The sequence below is a fragment of the Morone saxatilis genome, unplaced genomic scaffold (genome assembly GCF_004916995.1).
Source record: "Morone saxatilis isolate NCDOM2014 unplaced genomic scaffold, NCSU_SB_2.0 Contig15, whole genome shotgun sequence".
NCBI classification, from domain to species: Eukaryota; Metazoa; Chordata; class Actinopteri; family Moronidae; genus Morone; species Morone saxatilis.
The window spans coordinates 5,561,542-5,583,099 of record NW_023339707.1 but is presented as its reverse complement, the minus strand read 5'-3'; the positions used below and the strand labels follow the sequence as shown (position 1 = coordinate 5,583,099).

At 38.4% G+C, this 21,558-nt stretch overlaps 1 protein-coding gene across 1 annotated transcript in view; it reads left to right on the top strand.

The window, feature by feature from the left end:
* Window positions 1-21,558, top strand: part of ptpn11b (protein tyrosine phosphatase non-receptor type 11b) — a gene marked incomplete in the record, with an annotated part of 39,167 nt that overhangs the window by 12,878 nt on the left and 4,731 nt on the right. The window contains 10 exon segments of the mRNA XM_035656680.1: window positions 2,968-3,090; window positions 11,314-11,508; window positions 14,869-15,061; window positions 15,276-15,392; window positions 15,611-15,724; window positions 17,675-17,771; window positions 17,979-18,058; window positions 18,516-18,671; window positions 19,586-19,717; window positions 20,746-20,900. Coding sequence (XP_035512573.1) covers window positions 2,968-3,090; window positions 11,314-11,508; window positions 14,869-15,061; window positions 15,276-15,392; window positions 15,611-15,724; window positions 17,675-17,771; window positions 17,979-18,058; window positions 18,516-18,671; window positions 19,586-19,717; window positions 20,746-20,900 — 1,362 coding nt within the window.

The following is a 21,558-nucleotide window of genomic DNA, read 5'->3' as shown; positions in this document are numbered from 1 at the left end:
GCTTTCTTTTGTTGCATATGACAAGAAACATCTTGAACTTGAACTGACTAACAATCCAAACTATTTTATTTCCGATATAAAGCAGAAAGGCAGCAAATTGTCAGATATGAGCAACTGAAACCAGCAAATGGTTGGTAGTTTTACTCAAAAAATGAATGAAACTGTTAATAATCAATATCATCACTGATTCATTTTGTGTCAGTTCACTAAACTGGTACAGTAATTAAAATGTATTAATTAAATAGCCAATTCAGTTCTCACTGTGTTACCAGCCAAAGTGTTAAAAAAGGTCAAATGTGGACAACTGATTTGATCAGTTTTCTCCACTAGCTACTGCAGCCCAATGGTTGCCTTATTACTCGTTGGATATACTGTATAAAAAATAATTTAAAGACTCAAATGTGTTTATGCATTACAATTATGACACCCCAGTGTAAATGTAATTGTCACTGAGGGTTGCATAGTTTTCATGGTGCTCACCAACTGTGTAATTGTTTTTACTAAAACGGCATGAGTTACAAAATGGCACTTTTCGCAACTCATTTGACAAAGTGATTATACCCGCTCCTCCCCCATGAAACGCCAACAAATTGCCCAACCTCATGTCCCTGAACCACATTGTTTGTGTCACTAATAGACAGCTACTGTTTACGAGTGGAATTTCATGTCAGTTTTGTCAAACCCCCCTTCTTTGACACACAAATGGGGCCCTGGGTGACTAATGGTGCGTTGGATTAGCCAGCAATGGCACACGGTAGTTAGGGAGGTTTAACCCAATGATCCCTGCTTAAACATGAGCTCTAAATCCACACAGCTGACATAAAGCCATTCACTGGGACATTGCTGCTGCACCTACTCACTGCTTCTTCGAGATTAATATAGTCCTTCACTCATTATACACAGTTTTTACTCAATTCTCCAGTCTAGATGTACTGGGTTTATGTCTTGCGACTGTTTGTGAATAATGTATATGGTTTGGTTTGGATAAGTGGCAGTGTCAAACACTCCAGTAAGAGTGCACAACCCAGATAATCAGTCAACATACCTGAGAAGTAGATGGGATAAATATTTGCCTGCAGTGTTTTGTAAGAGAGGAAGTAACATGTAATCATTAGCTTTGCTTTTGCAGTACAGTAAACTGTAAATGTACTTCCCTCTCAAACCAGGACAGGACATACAGTGTGTATTCACTGATCCACCAAGAAACAAATGGGTGGTCCCTTCCTATTTTAATGAAGTTTTAGTGACTGAAGTACACAAATACATCACCAGAATCATGATTAAATATATTGTTATGAATTATCTGTGAATACATTTTCAAGAATAAAAGCATAAATATGATGGCATATCATTTTCAGTGGTTACAATTGCTTCCAAATTAGCTGTAGGGTCTGCTGCAAGTTGTCTTTTTCATACAGCTCACATTTGAAATATAGGGTTAGTCAAACTGTTCAACAAACTGTTAGTTATGCTGAAGTGTTATTGTGGAGCACTCATTTATTTATTGATGTCATTTTCATCTATGTCAAGTGTTGATAAAAAATATCAGACATGTGAGACATTTTCTTGGTAAATGATGATATCATGGATGCCTGAACATTATAAAAGTTGAAGCTGTTGAAAAGAAAAATATTAAGCCTAATATAAACTGGTTTCTACTATATTAGTTTCTTTCTTAAAAAATAATGAGAGGTAGCCCCAATAATTTGAAAACTGAGGCGATGAATAGACCTCACATCGAATATGTTCCTGATAATTCATCACAGAAGACTGAGTGTGCAACCACTGCCTGAGGATACGTGTCCAGTACTATGTCCATGCCCTTATATGACCTCCACTCACCTAATGTAGATAACCATTAGAAGACTGCCTGCTCTATCAAACCTGAATTACGACTAACTGGCAGCCCTGCCCGAGTCACAAACTGCAACCTTACACTGCCAACAAATACTTAATGATCAGCAAAGCACACATCACAGAGGCTGAAACACTGCTAAACCTGTCCTTAAACCAGCCGCAGACACAAAACAACAAAGTAAATCGCCTAAATTAACTAAAACTGGCCATTTTTCCTGCTCAGTTTCTGGGCAAAAGCATCAACCCTGATGATGATGATCTGTCATAAGACAAGGCGCTGACAAGACATCTCTTAGTCATCTTAGTAGTTAGTTTGTTTTTTCCAGTTTTCTCCATGTGAAGAAGCTAGCAGCCTTTAAAGTCTCAGGGCTAGCTAATTAGGGTGCACTAATTGAACCAAACTTGCCAAGGCCAGATAAGTCCTTCTTTGGAGTTTCTCAGCAGGATTTTCTGTTTATTCCGCAAAAATCCTACAGCTGTTCAGTGTCTCTTCTTGCACGTGGGTATGAGATGTATAAAAAGGGCCAGAGTTCCTCTAGTGTTGGCCCAAAGTGAATGTGAACAACCTCAAATTCAAATTCAATGGCCTGGAGTTCTGAGACAAGCAAAAGGTGTCACTGTCCAGATACTTGTGGCCGCACTGATTCTGTACAATATTTGATGTTGTAATGACTGTTGTCAGACAGCTTTGGACTTCACAAATTGAACATTACACATTTCATCTGTCATGACCGCTGCATTTAAAATATGTCAAAACACTCCTACAGGTCTATACATAAATAGCACTGCAGGCACTAATGGTTAGCTAGACTGCAAAACTGCCATTTCTAAATGTGATGGACTCTGCAGTAAGTAAAAGTAAATGAACCACAGGCATTTGTGACATTTTTAAGTGAAGATTGGGGCTGCAGTTATGTACAAGATTTGTAAAACAACACAAATGACAGTGTTTTGAACTCATGAGACCTATTTTGTTTGGGGCCTGTTATGTTTCCATAGCAAAGGAAGCTGGTGGGTGATGGGACACAGATTGTCAGACATTTTTTCTAATGAATCATTTTGGTGTTAAACAGGCCACTCTTTTGTCCCCTGTTTTTCACTGTATTTTAGGTGGTTCCACCCCAACATCACCGGAATCGAAGCAGAGCAGCTCCTGTTGACCCGGGGAGTCCACGGCAGTTTCCTGGCCCGGCCCAGCAAGAGCAATCCGGGGGATTTTACCCTCTCTGTTAGGTAAGTTCTCACCTGCAACTTGTTATTGTCGACCACCATCAGCCTCACTATTTAACCTTATTATTTGCAGATGTCGAGAATGGAAAATAATCATTGTAGCCTTTACATTTTATGCACTTTGTCCTACTGTATAAGCCACTGAGATGACCAAAAATAACACACAAGCATAACTCAAGAACTGCTAATTACCATTAAAATATTCTGAGACCATGGATTTACAGTCAGAGAAGGAACAGTGACTCTGCTGGTTTGACTTAAGTAGGAAGTTCACCAATCAGGAGTCTCTGACATTCTTACCCACAGCTCAGCAAGTGATGTAACATTTTGTCTGCGGGAGAATAGATGGCATTTAAACAGAAGCAGTTTTGTGTGAGTGTTTCTAGGAGCATGTTAGATTAACAGATTTGGATTTGGTAACATTCTGACACAAATTGGCCAGAAAATCCTTCTTTGGGCAGCAGGATGGAGCCGAGGTGAGTTGGACAAACATAACTGAGTGTAATACCTTGTGATAACTTGTCATTCATGCCCTAAAACATATTTCTCTTAATCTCTTTAATTGAGAACCCCAGTGCGTTGCAGAGAATGTGAAATTTCTGGTACGTAGGACTCAGCAATACATGCTGTGGTGATTACAGAGAGCAGGAAACAAACTGAGATAGAAGAAGAGAGAGTGTGGCTCTTCCTTGGCAACGGAAGCTTTTAAGAGATACATCAGTCGGCCAAGCGCCTGGAAGAAAGCCCGAACGCATTTGTTTCTCTGTGACTGTAGCTGGCATGGCGGCATGGGTAGAGAGAGGCTGTTAGTGTTTGTGTGTGTGTAGGTGTGTGTGTGTGTGTGTGTGTATGTGTGTGAGTGAGTGAGAGAGAAAGAGAGAGATACTGTAAAGAAAGAAACAAAGACAGAAAGGAAACGGTGTAGTTAGACATGCAGTAGCTTTTAAATATGGTTAAGGAGTGAGGGACCTGTTAAGGCTTTGACCTTCACTGCCTGTGGTTTGTGTGCATTCGCGTGTGTGGTGCAGTGTGTCATAAATCACACACACCACAGGAAGGTTGGTAGGGTGAGTTGTGGCCACGATTTGTGTTCTTGACAGACTTAAACACACATACACACACACTGAGGTCAAGTGGCCAGTGTATAGAACCTCACCACCTGCTAGGAAAGGTAGGTCACATTGAACTAAGAGAAAGGAGGAGGGAAGCAGAGTTCATATTAAAGAGAGACGTTGTAACTTTTGAAAGAAGAAACACACTCTTAAAAATGAAAAGTTGAATTCATTAGCAGTAAAATTCACCATTGCTCAATCCAGTACACTCAGGGGGTTTGCAGATCCAGTAGCCTCATGGTGCTAAATGTTATCAAACTTTAGTAGCATAACATTTACAGGGGACTTTTTAAAGCCACTGTTGTAGCTGTACTGTGTTAAAAATATAAAGTACTGGAGAAAAACATCAGGAAATCTTGGTGAAGAACTGCGATCAAATGAATGATTTTTAGAAAATGTGTCCCTAAAAACCATTCACAAAAAACATTATTATATTACTTATATAATACCCTGTCTTGTTTTAGTGATTACTTTATGCCTACTAGTCTGCATATTTCAGCATAACACCAATGTCCCTCCTACAACCAAACTTGTAACCTCAAAACATGGTATAGCAGTGTCCTGCCACAGTATCCTGTTTCTCAGGAAACTGAGTCAACTAGAGTGGCAAAACTCAACACTTGCACCTATTTGTGACTTTATTATAGAAACAGGCACAATTTCCATCTACACCTTCCTAAATAGAAAAAAAAAGCATTAAAGTGTAAAAATACAGATTGTATAATATTTTAAATCTAATGTTCACAGCCATTTTGAACTGTGACATAATGTCTGCAAAAAAGTAGAAATATTAGAATATACTGAAGATAATTACTTAATTATCCTATATCTACAGAAGAATCATGCTACCTACAACTCAATCCCAGTTCTCTTCACATACACACACACACACACACACACACGCACACACACAGTGTCTTATCAGAGCAGAGGAGAGGATAATTAGCCAGTCATTAGCCAGGTTTCATCTTACCAAGGCCATTATGGGCACTATATTCACTGTTCAGATTGTAATGGACGCTAAGGGAGTCTGTTGCCCCCCTCTCTCTTTGTCTTATCTTATCTTCCCCTCTCTGCCCCCACTTCTTATCTCCACCACTTCTCTTCTCCTCCGCTCCACGAGGTGAACAGAAGAAGGAGTGGTCGGACAGAGCTGCTGCTCAAAAGCGTCTGAAGGCTGAAGTCTAATGAGTGCTTTTTGAGGGTTTTGAAAATGTAATCAATTCAGAGTTTCATGGAACTCAAAGAGCGAGAAAGAGAAAGTTTGAAGCAGAAAAAGTTTTGCCATAATTTATATCCAAGTCCAACTCCACAAGGAGAGTAGTCTGGTCAAGTTTTCTCATTTTTCATGCTCTTTATACACTCTAAAGACCCCGAGGAGGAATTTTAAGGGCAATCTTAAGAGAGAATTTTGCAGGGCAAATTACCACAGAGAGCAAATGGATTTTCTTCCAGCCTCTGTATTATATAATGCTAGCCTGGGTTTACTTAGATGTGTTTCCATTGCAGCCAGGCTATTTATAGTTTTACATAGCTCAGTAAAAAAACATTATTATTGTGGATGTCAAGTCAATCTGTAAGTGTGTTTATATGCATACTAGTATCCTGCATTTGAGTTTTGTCCTGTTTTTGATCAAATTCTGGCATTTACATGGAACATATTCATAGCATATTTATTCAGATTGCATATTCCTATATAGGCTACAATAACAATATTTACTGTCAGGGTACTGTGGCATGTAAACACCATATCCTGGTTTCTGAACATTCTTTGTTGGTACAGAACAGAGTGGCTGAGATGGTGAGAAATCAAGACACACCTACAGACAGAAGAGCAGAAATCTGGATACTGTTAGGATCATGTACACGGACATATGAATATCCAGGTTTTTCATTTACTTAGTCTTATCCTGATTATGAGAAAAAAATAGAATAAGACTAAAAAACAGGATAGAGAGAAAGACAACAATCAGGGCTAAATAGTGTGCAAATGTTTGTGTCTGTGTTTCCTCTTTCCTGACACTTGCAAACAGACTTATTGCATCTACCTTTATACTATGCACAACTCCTGGACAATGGCTACTACTTCTTTTGGGAAGTACTGAAACAAACTACAAGTATCCATATTAGCTTTACTTGTTTTTTTTGGTTGTCTTTACTTTCTCACTCTACTCCCTCTTCAATTATTGACAGTGATTGTTACTGAACTGTTAACTTTAATAAAGTTTGTTAGTAAAAAAAAATGAGAAAAGCCTAGTGAAAACTGGTGCAGACTATGTTTAAAGCCTTTAAAGCTCATTCATCTCAGTGTCTGTCGCTTATCTTTTTTGATAATACTGCTTGGGAACACAAATGTCGCTTAAGTGTTTGTATATAGGCAAAACTGGCTGTGTGATATCTGTCGTCCATTGTAGAAGTTATTATTAGGCTTTAGTCATTGTCTTGGAGCTTGTGAAGAAACAAGATAACTAAAAGATATCCTGGTTGCCTGAATTGGCAGACACCTTTTGTCTCAAATTGCCTAATCTTCAGAAGTGAGCCCACTGCCGCTGAGGAAATAGACTATATTGTTATATTACCAGATGATGCACGGGATGTATGCCTTGGTTTTCCATACAAGCTCTTGAGATACAGAACACACTGACCTGACATAACATCTAACATTTTATGTCAGATCTGAACATGCCTCCTTTATGTTAGAACCCAGTGTAGTAGTCTGTAGAGATGGCAAAAGGTGAATTTAAATAGAGGCCCTCAAATGAAGGGTTCTAAAGTGGACTGGTTACACTAAAAGGGATTTCTCAGTGGTGTCTGGATGTATTGAGTGGAAAATATTGCTTGGAATAGCTTCAGGGCAGAGCAAGCAATAATTTATATGTTCTGGGCTTTGTGCTTGATTATTTATGTGCATTTTTTAGCAATATATTTCCCAGTTGTCTGTTTTTGTGTATGGGTTTGTTTAGTCATACAGATCTAAATACTCTTGATTACTAAAACTTTTTGCAGCCTTCAGTGTCATGGCAATAATGTTGGGAAAGATTTTAGCACATAATCCCGCTTTTAAAGATGCGATCAGTTTGCAGCTGTTAAGCTGCAAAAGAACAGTGATGTGTTCACATAGAAAGGCAGTGTGAAGGACTATGTGACATTATGTACATTTGTGCTCAGTTAGTCCTATCAATGCAAACCAGTTCACAGGATAATCAAGGATGAACTTATCTTCTATCTATCTTTAAAGCAGGATACCATCACATCATCAAATTAAATACCTACAGTAGTAAAGACTGACTTTAATTCCACTGCATTTGGTTTTCTTCTTGTTTTGCTGAAAGTTAGAATCATTTACAGTTTGATTTGTGTACTTAAAGACATTAAAGTTTTTTCATATTTTTCATTTAGATAAACAAAATTGCATATCCTTGGAACAAAGCAGAATAACTGAGATTTATTTTGCTTGTTGTTATCAGTAAATCCAACTAATTGTGAGCAGAATATGATAAAGCAATGTTATTCCAGAGATGTGCTATTTTCAGCCAGACACTCTTCTGTAGCTTAAATAATCGTACAGGATGTTGGTGAGAAACATATACACGGATTTAAAAATACAGAACTTCAGTCAGTAAGGAAGAACAACTTCCACTTCTCATAGATGTGTATTATAATTTTATGCTACATCCTCAACGTCCTCAACTGTGAAAGGTCTGAGGACCCACACATTATAAAGTAATAAAGCCAGAACAAGTAATAGACAGTGTCCTGGATTCTTTGTTTTTATCACAGTCAAAAGTTTTTGATCTTACGCAACTGCCAGTAAGACTTTGTGTTAGGAATGCAAGATATAGATTTTTTTATCAGCCGATACGATAATTACCTGCTTTTGACGGCCCATACCGTTAGGATAACTGATCATTTCACATTTTTGTATTTTAAAAGTTCAGAACTTGTAGTTTGTGCACACCTGAGGGTAAGAAAGGCTGAGATGTAGTGAGAAAAGATGATTGAATGATTTAATAATCTATATTGACAGACAGAGAGATAATTTCATTATTGGAATAATTCATGATAATATAAATCTCCCATTATTGACTGCTTATTTATTGGGCCTGATATGTATCATCCATCCCTACTTTCTGTTATGCAGGAACTGTCATAATTGTTTTGCTTGTTCCTACAAGAATTACATTACTGCCCATCTTTGAAGGTTACTTTTGTGTCATCAATGAGATTAAATTGCATCTAAATGTAGGGGAGAATTGTCTCTTTTTAATTAAATGTGTGATAATGACTAAAGGAGTAAGCCTGATTCGTCTAATGAGAATACTAACACAGGAGGAATCAGTCAAATGGTTCTAAGTACCTTAACAGAACCATGCTTAAATCAGACCAAATGCCGAAAACACACTTTGTGGTGCTCTAAACACTTTATGTCAATGGCTCTCTGTGTAGAGCAGTTGCTACCTTAATGAATTAGTTTTGTTTAGACAGAGAGGGGATTTTTCTCTTACATTGCAGTTGTTTTGTGGGTTGGTGATTTCATTTAGGTCGACTACCACAGTGAACTTTTTTTTGCTTCACTGTGATTCTTTCAATACACACGGACTGTGGCACACTTAGGTACTTCGGCTTCTACTCACAATATCACAAAGTGGTGAATATTTATGATATACATATGATCAAATAGGGATATAGGTGTTCTTGTAAATATATCAGTGATGATTTTAATGCTTAAAATCCATTAATTGGGTCACTGCATTAAGCCATTTTATTAAGGCTAAAAAAAAGATAAGATTTATTTTTTAAGCGACTTTGCTCTGTGCTACTAATTCACTGTATCCAGCTGGAAATTACTCATAGACTACTATGCAAACATCCACCATGGACCTGGATAGGATTCTTGTCCATTATAGAAAAGAGAGGTCATTTTGGACAGTATGGAACCAATAGTGATCCACAAGGCTATGTGTGGATAGTGTGGATCATTGCATAATATAAATGAACTGTACTGAAAAAATCTGTCACATTATCTAAAATTAAAGTCGTACCTTCTGATGGTTTGTTAGGTTGTACCTTAATAAGGTGCAATGCTGGCTGTCTTATACTGTAATTGGTAAGTTGGTTCATAGTATAGTAACTTCACAAAATACTTGTGGTACCTAATAATGTATGCCGTTAATCAAAAGAGCATTGGCACAGTTATCACTAAAAGAGCAATAAATGGTGTTGTGATGTAGAATGCCACTAATCATGTTGACATTTTTATTCTCACAAAAACATGGCACAAAACAAGACAGAAAATCATGTCAAATAATCTGTCATGAAATGAAATAAACATTAGCGAGCCAGAGCTGAGCAGATATGATGCTTACCTTGGCTCCCTGTATTATTTCTATGAAGCCATATTTTCATAGATGCCTAAATGTTATCAATGTCTCAGAGAGGGCAGAGCAGGGAAGTGAATGAAAATCTGATGGGACGTGTTTGGCTCATTCCAGAGTTAATGGTGTTAAACTCTGAGAGAAAAGGGGGCTTTGGCCCAAGAGTTGAGGAGGGGCCTTTAACAGAGCCATAGACCTGTGGCAACCTGCCAACAGCCGCTAATAGAGCCATAAAGCAATTACCAGGAAATACTGGGAGAGAAGGATGGAGGGAGAGATGGGACAGATGAATGTGAGAACGAAGGAAAGGATTTACAGTATGTTGAGTGGATGGAAAAAAGGAACGTGAAATTCATGAGGACAACAAGAAAAGTGATGGAGGAAATAGGATTTGTGCCATTTGATATGACCATTAGCTCATAATCAGTTTGCAGAGAGAGACTATTGTTTCTCAACCTCGGATCAGAGAGTACTGACTGCCTGGCCTGGTCCCTAAAACACTGCTGTATGTGTGTGTGTTTGTGTGTCATCATTGTTACTATGTTTACAGGATGTTTTGTTTATTTCTGCCAAAGAAACATGTCGGCCGAAGTCACTGGAGATGGAAAATGGAAAAACAAGTACATTTAGCAGTCGAGCTGTTGAGCCGCATCTTGTTCTTCACTTGCTCCCAGGCAGATATCTTTTATAGAGTAGAACTGTGTGTGTGTGTAGGTGTGTGTGGTGGTGTGTGTGTGTGTGTGTGTTGTGTGTGTGTGTGTGTGTGTGTGTGTGTGTGTGTGTGTTTCTCAGTGTGCACCTATTCAAACCAGTCAGAGGACTTTGAATATGCAAAGTGGCTCCAAATGTTTTCTGGCTTATCAGTCTTTGAGCTCAGCAGCTGCATGCATTTCTGTTGTATTCTTCTGCAATCACGATACAGCCTTCCTCCAAATACATTAGATATGAAAACTACAGAGTATTAAAACAAGGGATGATCCCTTGTGAGAAGATTTGTGTTTTTCTGTTTATAGAAGTCAAAGTGAAAAATATTCTATGCTTGATAAAATGGATCAGTATTTTTTTTTTTTATCAGTGTGGCTTCGTAGCTTTTTCTTGCATTTTCTTTCTTGTCATAGCTTGTGGCTTATTTTATCATTCCAGTGTTGGTACAGATGGAAAAGGCCAAAGTTATTTTATAATATGTAACAGTAATACCTATTATACTTAATTCTATATAATAAAGTGTTCAGCTTTGCAAGAAAAGCTTTAATATTGCAGAGATATGAATGTATCACAGACAGAATAAGGTACATAGTGCAAGAAAATAACACAGAAGAGACTGGCAAATTCTTAAACGTGTTTTCAAGAGAATGAGGTTCAGTGTCATAAAATGGGAGCAGATGGCTTAATAAGCTGGACATTTTTATAGTGTACTCATTTATGCTCTGTGAGACAGTGTGGGCGACAAAGTGTGTATGGTTTTGATTTTGTTTGTGTGAGCACATACTGTATGAACATACAGTATGTGTAGGTGGCTGTTAGTGTGTGTGTGTGTGTGTGTGTATGTGTGTGTGTGTGTTTACATGTGCATGTGTATGTGTGTGTGTTTGCTGTTTAAATATCTGCAGGGCACAAGTGTCAAGAGAAAAATACAAAGAGAAAAATGCTGAGTGCTTCTTTTGAGTGAGTCCACCTCTGTTAACATGCATGATAACTATCTCAGTGATTGAATTCCCACTGTGTTTCTTCCCGCCCAGGCGGAACGATGAGGTGACCCACATTAAGATCCAGAACTCGGGCGACTACTACGACCTGTACGGAGGCGAGAAGTTTGCCACACTGGCCGAGCTGGTGCAGTATTACACCGAGCAACAGGACCTCCTGCGTGAGAGGAACGGCCATGTCATCGAGCTCAAGTATCCACTCAACTGCAAGGACCCCACCTCTGAGAGGTGCCGACAAACTCGCACACTAACGCCCACACATGCAAATTAGCTCACATTTACATACAGCCAAGCACTATGTGGATGATTCCCGGCAGAAAGATACAAATATACATAGAAACTTATCTATCTATCTAAGGCTGGCTCTATATGTTGCTCTTTTACGTAAACTCATTACAGTTTCTCCCTGACTGCAGGTATTTTTATTCTAACACCTTCAGGGGTGTCAGGCAGTAACGGCTCATCCTGCCATCGGGAGCTAAACCACCTGAGAAATGTTATTAGTGTAGCTTTCAGTGCAGTTACAGTATCCTGTTATGGCCTAAATGCTGTTTGTGACGCATTGTCACTATGCAGAGAACTAAACTCTGGGTGAAATACTAAATCCTTGTCCTTTTCTTGTATTTGATTTGTTACATAAAAGTGATTAATTATTATTATCATTATACATTGATTGAGTTTTGTATCATCGTGATGCATTTCTAGTTTGTTGAACCTCAGTGTAGAATTGCAATAAAAGTCTGTAGAGCAAGGCCAGTAATGAACAATATATGTACACTTGGAAAAATAAATAAAATAACTAAACTTATTCTATCATCTTAAGACAAGTTGAATAAATGATATTATTATAATATTATATATTAATATAGAAGCAAGTGAAAGCAGATCTTCATGTCTTGAATGGAACTTTACCATACAGCTTGGCGTTTTTTGCTACAATTAACATCAAAATATTAATATTTTTTCTCATCTTGATGAACTATCCACTGTAATAGATTACATTGGGAAAATTAAAAAACACCTGAAAAGTAAAACGTGATCTCTGTTTGGGTCTCCACCAGCTCTAGAAAAGTATCTGGTTTAGCTATTCTTTAGCTGCTTAATGCTCACCCACGTAGTCTGCCTACCGTGGCTAGAAAGAAGGTTGATAAGAGCGCTAAGAACGAACCACAATAGGAAAGTTGTGGGTCAGAAAGCTAAATCAATTTGCGGAACTGCAAACAAGCGACAATTTTCACACACATAGTCATTTGATTCATTGTTAATATAAAACTTGAGTGTGAGCTTTAAACAACTTATTTAAAAAAAAAACAGTTTGTTTAGAATTATCAATTTAAACAACCCAAATTTTAAAAAATGTTAATACAGTATGATCACCACAGTGCAATTCCATTAAGAGACAGTAATATTGAATTATTGTCCAGGCCTACATCACCCACAAGTTTACAGTTAATAGAACAGCATCAGGAAAGAATCAGCTGTAAGTTAATTAACTATGTACTGATACACGTATGTGTTTACACCTACTGTTTGTAAGGAGGATGCGTTATTCTGTACACACTCACCCCCCACACATTAAATCCAGATGCACTTCACATTCACATGCATAAATAGTGGCATATTCCCAAATGCATCTTCAAACAAACTAAGTGGGTGGTGCTGCTGTTTTTGTTTATGTGCACCAAGTATCCACTCCCTAACATCCTTCCAGAGAATATACAACAGGTTGGACGCAGCTATGCACTTCATTACACCTACACACCTTCATTGAAATGAAAGACTTAGGCGGCTGGTGTGTTAATGCCAGGAATCCATGCATGCACTCACACGCACACAGGAAGCATTTTAGAAAGCTACATGATCTTTTTTTATATCATCATCTGCAAATCATCACTTTTTGGCTGTATTTGGTATCGTCTCGTGCTGAGCACGTTATGTACATTTTCTTTTTTTACACATCTGCACATTGCAATGTGTATATCTTAGTTTCTGTTCAGGTCTAAGAACAAGTTGCGATCTATGGTTTTGGTTTATGTGGTTTTCCATTCTACATACATCTCTTGTCAGAGCCTCCTACATGCTTATGCTCACCACACAGGAAAAAAAGGCAGTTTTTTTCATCTTAACATCAGCAACTGAGTGAGGCTGAGACACTTTCATTCTCGAGTAGGAGTCTTATGTTCACAATGTACATATAGAAAGACGTTATGTTGAACCCTAAAGCTGCAATACAGATTTTCTTGAGGGAGGAAGCATATTACTAGTCCTCCCCCTCGAGTTTTTCAAGTTATATTCTCAACTCTTGTTACTTGTCTTGATAATCTTTCTACCTTGAAACAGCATCAAGCCTGAGGCTGAGCTTCTCAATCCCCACAGGATTTGCAGAAGCAGACGATGAATGTCTAAAATAATGAATGCTGATCTTCACTGTGTTTTTGGATGTGCATGTTTTTATCTGGTGTCACAGCCAACTAATATGACATGATACCCACAGTATATGGTTTTGACCCTAAATGTCCTAAACACCATTTAAACTGGCTATAATCGATATTTGTACAACAACAATGCATCATATGACTGTGAAAAACAACGCGGGAATGTGAATCACCTGAATCTGCATCTCTGCAAGCTTTATGGAGCTTTGTAGTGATTTTCAGCTCATAGTTATCTGTCTGGCCCACAACCTAAATTTTTTTGTTCAGTCCCGCTGCTCTTATAGCATTGTTTTTAGTTGCAGCAGGCAGTTTTTTCCAGTAAAAACGCTTAGATAAACCCACTGTACACTACCTGCTCAGCACCAAACTGCAGACAGAGACAGTTAGTGAGTCACTGGGGAACATAGTGGAGCACTCAGCAGCTAAAGAGCCAGATATCTCCCTCAGGAGTTGGCGGAAACCAGAAACTCAGCTAAAATAGACTTATGTTCATCAGGTGGCCAAAAACATGACTCTGAGTGAATATGTTGCTGAAAACTTGTTGTGAAACTGTTCGCAATATCAACTTCAAATGTGACGATATGTCAATTATGTGTTCAGAAGTTTGCTTTTGTGCACCCAAATTGCCAAAATAATCTAATATTGCAAATTTAAAGCTGATATCAAATGTCTAGTGTGTAACATGTAAGAATATCTATTGGCAGAAATGGAATATAATATTCATAGGTATGTTTTCATTAGTGTATAATTATTTTTAAAATAAGAATCGATTTGTTTGCTTACTTTAAAATGAAGGAGCATGACCTATCCTATAGTGTCTGCCATGTTGAACCGCCATCTTTCTACAGTAGCCCGGAACTGACAAACCAAACAGTTTTGCGAGTTTCGTGGCCATCATAGTCTCTCCTTGGAAGGCGAGCAGTTATTCAGTTGATTGCAATTTGCAACTTCACCACTAGATGCCACTAAATCGTACACACTCGTCCTTTAAGAGTAGGGAAGAAAAGGTATTTTTTATGTGGAAACATTTTAGATTACAATGTAAATAAAATTAAATAAAATGAAGATAACATCATAACATTGTCAGTGTCTCATTGAATATTGTATCTGGATTCACGTGTTGGTATATCACTGTTCTGTCACTCCTCTCCAGGTGGTACCATGGGCACCTCTCTGGGCGAGATGCAGAGAAACTGCTCACAGACAAAGGCAAAGCCGGCAGTTTCCTGGTACGGGAGAGCCAGAGTAAACCGGGCGACTTCGTCCTTTCGGTTCTCACCAATGAAGAGAAACACGAGAATGTGGACCGCAAGACCAAGGTCACCCATGTTATGATACGCTACCAGGTGAGGTTACTCAGTTCAGGCCACTTGAAATATACAGAAACTTTAAATGATAAGGAGGACTTTGTGGATTGAGACTGCCTGGAGGCTTATGATGCCTTCACTACCTCCACATACTGTTTGAGTCATGTATTTTTAAACAGGTCATGATTCATTTTTGCTCTCTAGGAACTACAGCTGTTACTGTAGTTAAACTGTTGATGTTTGTCTCCAGCAGGATGGTAAATACGACGTGGGTGGTGGTGAGAGGTTCGACACCCTGGCTGACCTGGTGGATCACTATAAGAAGAACCCCATGGTGGAGAAAAGTGGCATTGTAGTGCACCTCAAACAGGTATGGAAGAGACATTTAACAAACAACACAAACAAAAGCATAAAATCTGGTGAATCTTTTGCATACAACACCTTGAAGGCATGGATAATGTTACAATATGCTGGTTGATTTTAACCAAATGAAAATGTTATTTTCATACTTAGACTTATAAAATTTAGAAAAACTAGTTTTGCACTGTTGACTTATTAATGTTCTCTGTTCCAACGTGACAACGACAGCCCTTTAATGCCACAAGGATAAATGCAGCCAACATTGAGAATCGGGTACGAGAGCTCAACAAAGTAGCAGACAACTCCGAGAAACCCAAACAAGGATTCTGGGAAGAATTTGAGGTATGTAGCCTCAAAACTGAATCGTTTTTATAATCTTTGATTTTTATATGATGAAATGTATATATCTGTTATATTTGTTAGTCATTTTGTTATTCCAGTCATTTAAGCTCTGTGTTCAATAGCTTTATTAAATGAGGGTCCAGCGAAGAGCTTGACTGGCTCGAGTAATATGTATGAGAAATAATTGGAGAAACTGATTCATGTAAATTACTCTGTTGAGTGCCCTCTTCACCAGGATGCCAAGTTTTTGCCATTGGAAAGAGTTTTGAGGATGAAGTTTTCAATAGCTCTCCTATAACACACTCTTTGAAAAACAGATTTTTCCATTTTAATGGCTTTTTTTTTTTCTAACTTTAATGGCTTTCTTGCTTTAGGTAGTAACATAGAGTTCACACTATTTTCCGGAACAGTAATTGTCCCATAAATGTCATATACTATGTTATAGCCGATTTGTTCCATGACTATTTATATTCATCTGTTTCATATATTTTTGTGTAAGCTTACATCTATGTACATGTGTTCATGCTGCCTTAACCTTTGAGTAATGCTTTTGGTGGAAGCTCATCTTGTGGCGTGCTCTTATTTTCCTGTTACTGTAATTTTCATGCAACTGACATTAATAAGAATAATTTCTATTGTGTCAGTGCATACTGCTCAATAACAAGTTTTTACAGTTTATGTTTGTCTATGAGATCATAGTTACTGATCAGTGTCTGGATGTAGATTGTCTGCTCCAAGGCTACAATCTTGATTGAGATGATAACCATTTTTCAAATGAATATTTACTTCATCTTCTGTGTTGACGTGTGTGTGGATGATGTAATATCCATAACGTAAACACTCCGTCTCATAGATAAGCTACACAATAAAAGTTATTTGGAATTCAGAAAAACAGTGCTATGTAGGAGAAATTCTCCTAAGATTTTGAGAGTTGCTAGTTTTAGAATTATAGATCTGCTGCGATTAATCAGATCTCTTTACTTTTATGATGCACGGAGAGAAGACCTCAACATGGTTGTTCTCTGGCAGGACTTGAAGTGCCTTACCTAATATACCATCAAGTAAACAGAAGAGCAGTTGGTGACCTCCTGACAAAATTCATTCAGTCAGTCATTCATTCAGGTGTTTGTATAGATATATATGTCAAACACCATAGGCCTTCCTCAGTACAATGGTCCTTTAATGTTACAGTGTAACTCTGAGTGGACTGTCAGCGGGTTGTGATCTGACTTCATCACAACTTAAACACAAAAAAAACATGGGCTTCATCAATATGTTGATTACTAAATCTGCAATGTTAATTTCCAGCATATTAAGATACTAACTGGTCTGTTAATAGCTCTTGCTTTGCATTCATGGCATATACTGTAACTCTAGATAAATGTCTCAATTGCTTAACATATTCTATCCTTCAAAAGGACATATACATCCAAAATGAATTTATGTAGCAAGTATGAAAGAAGAGCTTTTGAGCCCTGCTTGTATTTGAAGGAAACTCATGCTCTTAAGTCTACAACCTGAACACTGACATGTGCAGTTTTCCTGTTCTGTTCTTGCACTCCAGTATGACCCCTACTGTATTAAATGCCCATTACACTGTTCTGACACAGAGCATTAAGAGGCTGTAAGGAGTAAACAAACAAAAGTTAGGTTTATATTCAATGTTGCTCAACAAAACACATCTATCAAAAGTGTTAAATGCATTTCTCATAAAACATTAGCATATATCCACTGGCCTCGTAGTCTGCTGTATAGCTTGGAAAATTACCGCCACCTGTTTGTCAGCAGAACTCCACAGGGAACCTTTAAGTAGTATCTAAACATTTTAAGTGGGTGATATGAATTAGTTAGCTCAGAATTAGTGATTGCATGATAGTTGAGTATATAACTTCCTGGAACTCTTTGTCTCATCTTGCTTTTCTCCTTTTTTCTTTCGTCGTCAACTATCAGGTACTTCAGCAGCAGGAGTGCAAACTGCTGTATCCCCGGAAAGAAGGCCAGAAGCCAGAAAACAAGAGTAAAAACAGATACAAGAATATCCTCCCCTGTGAGTCTCGCTGCAACCTGCCATTTCCTGTCTCTCCAACTTCCTGTGGAAAGAATGACACAAATACAAATACGTAGAGGCCTCTGCTGAGCATGAAGATTTTGTTCTGATAGCTCACAGAATATCTACTGACACCATCAAGAGTGATATCAGGAAACTGTAAACATTTTAATGTGTATTATTAACAGTTTGACTTTGTATTTTCAGTTGACACAACACGGGTTGAAATCAGGGAAGCAGATCCAGATGTTCCTGGTTCAGACTACATCAATGCCAACTACATCAGAGTGAGTCTGTTCAGCATTATACAAGGCCATTTCTCCATAGGCCATAAAAAAATGGATGGTTCAGTTCCAAAGTAGGACATACATCACGGTATGTCAAAACAGACGATTTTGTCATAAAATATACTCAAACAATTAAAAACCTTTTTGTTTCTTTATTTTATTCTTTATATTAATTCATGAATATTTTCTTCACAAAGTTAAACTATGACTATATGGCTTTACACGACTGTAAGCGTGCAAGTCTGTGACTGAGTGAAGAAGTTACACCATTGGTTGGCTGAATGCTGCCACTTCCTGTATCTGTTTTTGAATTAAAAGCCCTCTAGTATAGCTAGGTGTTGACCTAGTGTTGTTGAATTTGTCATCAGGTAGTTCACATTACATTATTACATTTCCTGTGCAAATATGAATCATACTGCCTTAATTGTTAATCTTAATAATTGTTGACACTGTACAGAGTATGCATGAAGAGGGGCGCCATGTGGACGAGGGCAAAGTCTTCATCGCCACCCAAGGGTGCCTACAGAATACAGTCATTGACTTCTGGAAGATGGTGTATCAGGAGAATACACACGTCATCGTCATGACCACGAAGGAGGTGGAACGAGGACGGGTGAGCGATTGGCGCTAAACATACTGCAGGTGTACAGGAGGGTAGTTCAGCTGGGGGCCTGCGAAATATTGTTATTGCTTCCGTATACCTTAATGTTGAACAAGAAAGGTAAAATAATTAGGTAGAAATGTTTCTATACATTGTATTTCCAAACCAAGTCACGTATTTTTCTCTCCCCAGCTCTTTTTCATTTGCTTTCTCTAGCATTTATACCTAAATGGTCTCTATTGTCTCAAGATTGCACTCCTTTGAGCTGATTGCTGTTGATTGCTTGTAATGATTGAGAGCTATGAACTGAGGGGTATTCTGTGACAAGAGATTGGAGATTTTATGATAAGAGCATGAGTGAAATACCCCACATCTAAAACATTCCATCTTAAAAATCCACTACACTAGTCAAGTGTAATTAACAAGTGCTTTACAGAGCAACAGAATAACGGGACAAACAAGAGCAAGAGGTGGACAGTTTTAATGTCTCATGATGAGCTTAATGCTGTTTCAAGCCCTTCCTAATCCAGAAGGAACAAGGGGACACAAAAAGTGAATTTAACAAAAAAAAATAGTTTAAAGATACAGTATCAAGTCCTTGTGTTGACCTTTACAAATCTGCATTGCTCTAACTTCATGTCAACCATTTTCTTCCTGCATTCTCAGTTGAAAAACAGTACTTGATGGCCATAGCTGATTCTAAGAGAGAGGAGTGGATAAGTGTAGTAGGGATGATGTGTGTGTGTGTGTGTGTGTGTGTGCGCGCGCGGTGTGGGGGTGGGGAGGGAGATGGCTGACAAGGATAGTATGACAGTTAAGCTGATTGGAAAGCTGCTTGGGATGAGCTGGTTCTTTGGATTGTCTAATACTTGCCACCACCCCCTTTCCTCTCTCCCTCTTTCTCTCTGTTTTTTCTTCCGATTTAGAATAAATGTGTCCGTTACTGGCCCGACCTCCATGGCACAAAGGAGTTTGGGAAGGTGCTGGTAAGAAACGTGGACGAGCGTCCAGCGCAAGACTACATCCTGAGGAAGCTGGAGGTGACCCGTCTGGACCGGGTAGGGAAAGCTGTGTGCTCTATCAGAGCTGACCCACTGACCTGGGGTCAGATTATCTAACGCCTCACACACATACGCACACAAACACAATCCTACAGCACGTGCTCAGGCTTAAAATGATCGACTGCAACAATCTCAAGAATGAAAGAAGCAGATAGAGGAAAAGGAGAGAAAACGCTTAAAGAAAACCTAGAGTTGTCCCTGTATACATGAACACTATCCAATTAATGCGTAATAGAAGCTGCTGCTTGAACAGTAGTCAATTGCATTTAAAAGGGAAGAATTTGAAATGGTTTTTAATGTCTGGATAGCCAATCCTGGTGTTTGTACTGTAGAAGTTTACAGATGTAATATCTTACATATGGCTATTGAAAATCCTATATTCTATTTAAAACCACAAAGGTTTAGTGTTGAGGCAAATTACAGCTAGATTGAAGAAAATCAACCATTACTTTTTTATTAATAGATCTCACTCAGGTTTACTGAGGTTACTGTTAATCTGTTATAAAAACAAGAGACTGAAACAGACAGAGTAGTCTGTTTTTGAAGTCTGTCTATGTTTTATACTGCACACAGAAAGGGTTTCTGGTTGCTGTAATGCTTTGCTCTGTACTGTATAGTCCACTGTAAGAACGCAGTCCACAATCCTTTACACAAAAGCATATTCCAGTATTCAGGGCTACAAATTGGTACTGGTGTAATTGTTGTTACTACAATTCCAGTCTCAACATAGCCTACATGTGACCACCAGAGAGTATCCCTCTATTACAGAACAGAAATGAAAAAGTCCCAGCCAACACAAAGAGGGAATTTTGTCCTGACTTTGGAAAATACCCACTTGAATTGGCTAAATCAAGCTGCTGAAGCATCATATTAGCTTTGGCTCAACTTCGGAAACCATGTGTGGAATGAGGATTATGGATTTTGTCGCCTATTTAGAGGAAGAAAGAGGAAGACACGTGTTACATGCCCAAAGTTAGCTTAACACAATTTTAAAATCCTCTGTTTTTGCTGTAATTTTTATGTAGAAGGAGCCTCTGAGGTACATTTGGCACTATCAGTACCTAAGCTGGCCGGACCACGGGGTGCCCAACGAGCCCGGCGGCGTCCTCTGGTTCCTAGAGGAAGTCAATCGCACCCAGAGTACCATTCCAGACACTGGACCCATTGTCGTCCACTGCAGGTACAAGCAGCAGGGAAGGACACGGTTTTTACAATATGAAGCTTAGAGTTGGAAGACACCGTTATTGGGCCTTAAGTTAATTTACCGGTGTGTCAGGTGATCTGCCAACTCTATTCTTCAGCAGATATCAACAACAACAATTAATAAAGTTCCATCTTGTGTACACACACATGCAAACACACAAAGGCTGCTGGCCTCCTCATCTGAGCCACAAACCTGAGGGCAGTGTTACTGATGAAGACAACTACAGCATGGTCTAAATAAGAGAGTAAAATAGAATAAGTTTCACTTATTAAACTGTCTTTGGTGAAAGTTCATCAAATAGATTCAGAGACATACTCACCCACTCATTACACATTCATTTGTCTGGTTTGAGAGTTCTAGGGGTTTTCCTGTATGGTGTCACTGCTGGCTTTTTTCTTTTTTGGTTTTTCCTGAGTTGACTCAATTTCCCATGAAATGTTAAAGGTGTGAACACCTGAAACAAAAAAAGTTTATAGTTTAAAAAAATATTTTTTCAGTTGTCCACTTGGGTGTGCTATAATTAAGTTTCAAAATGTTGCCTCCTTATCGGCAATAAGGCTTCACTAAACTAGCACCAGTAACAAATTATACATGGCCACTATAAACCAACCAAATTATACATATATATGTGTAT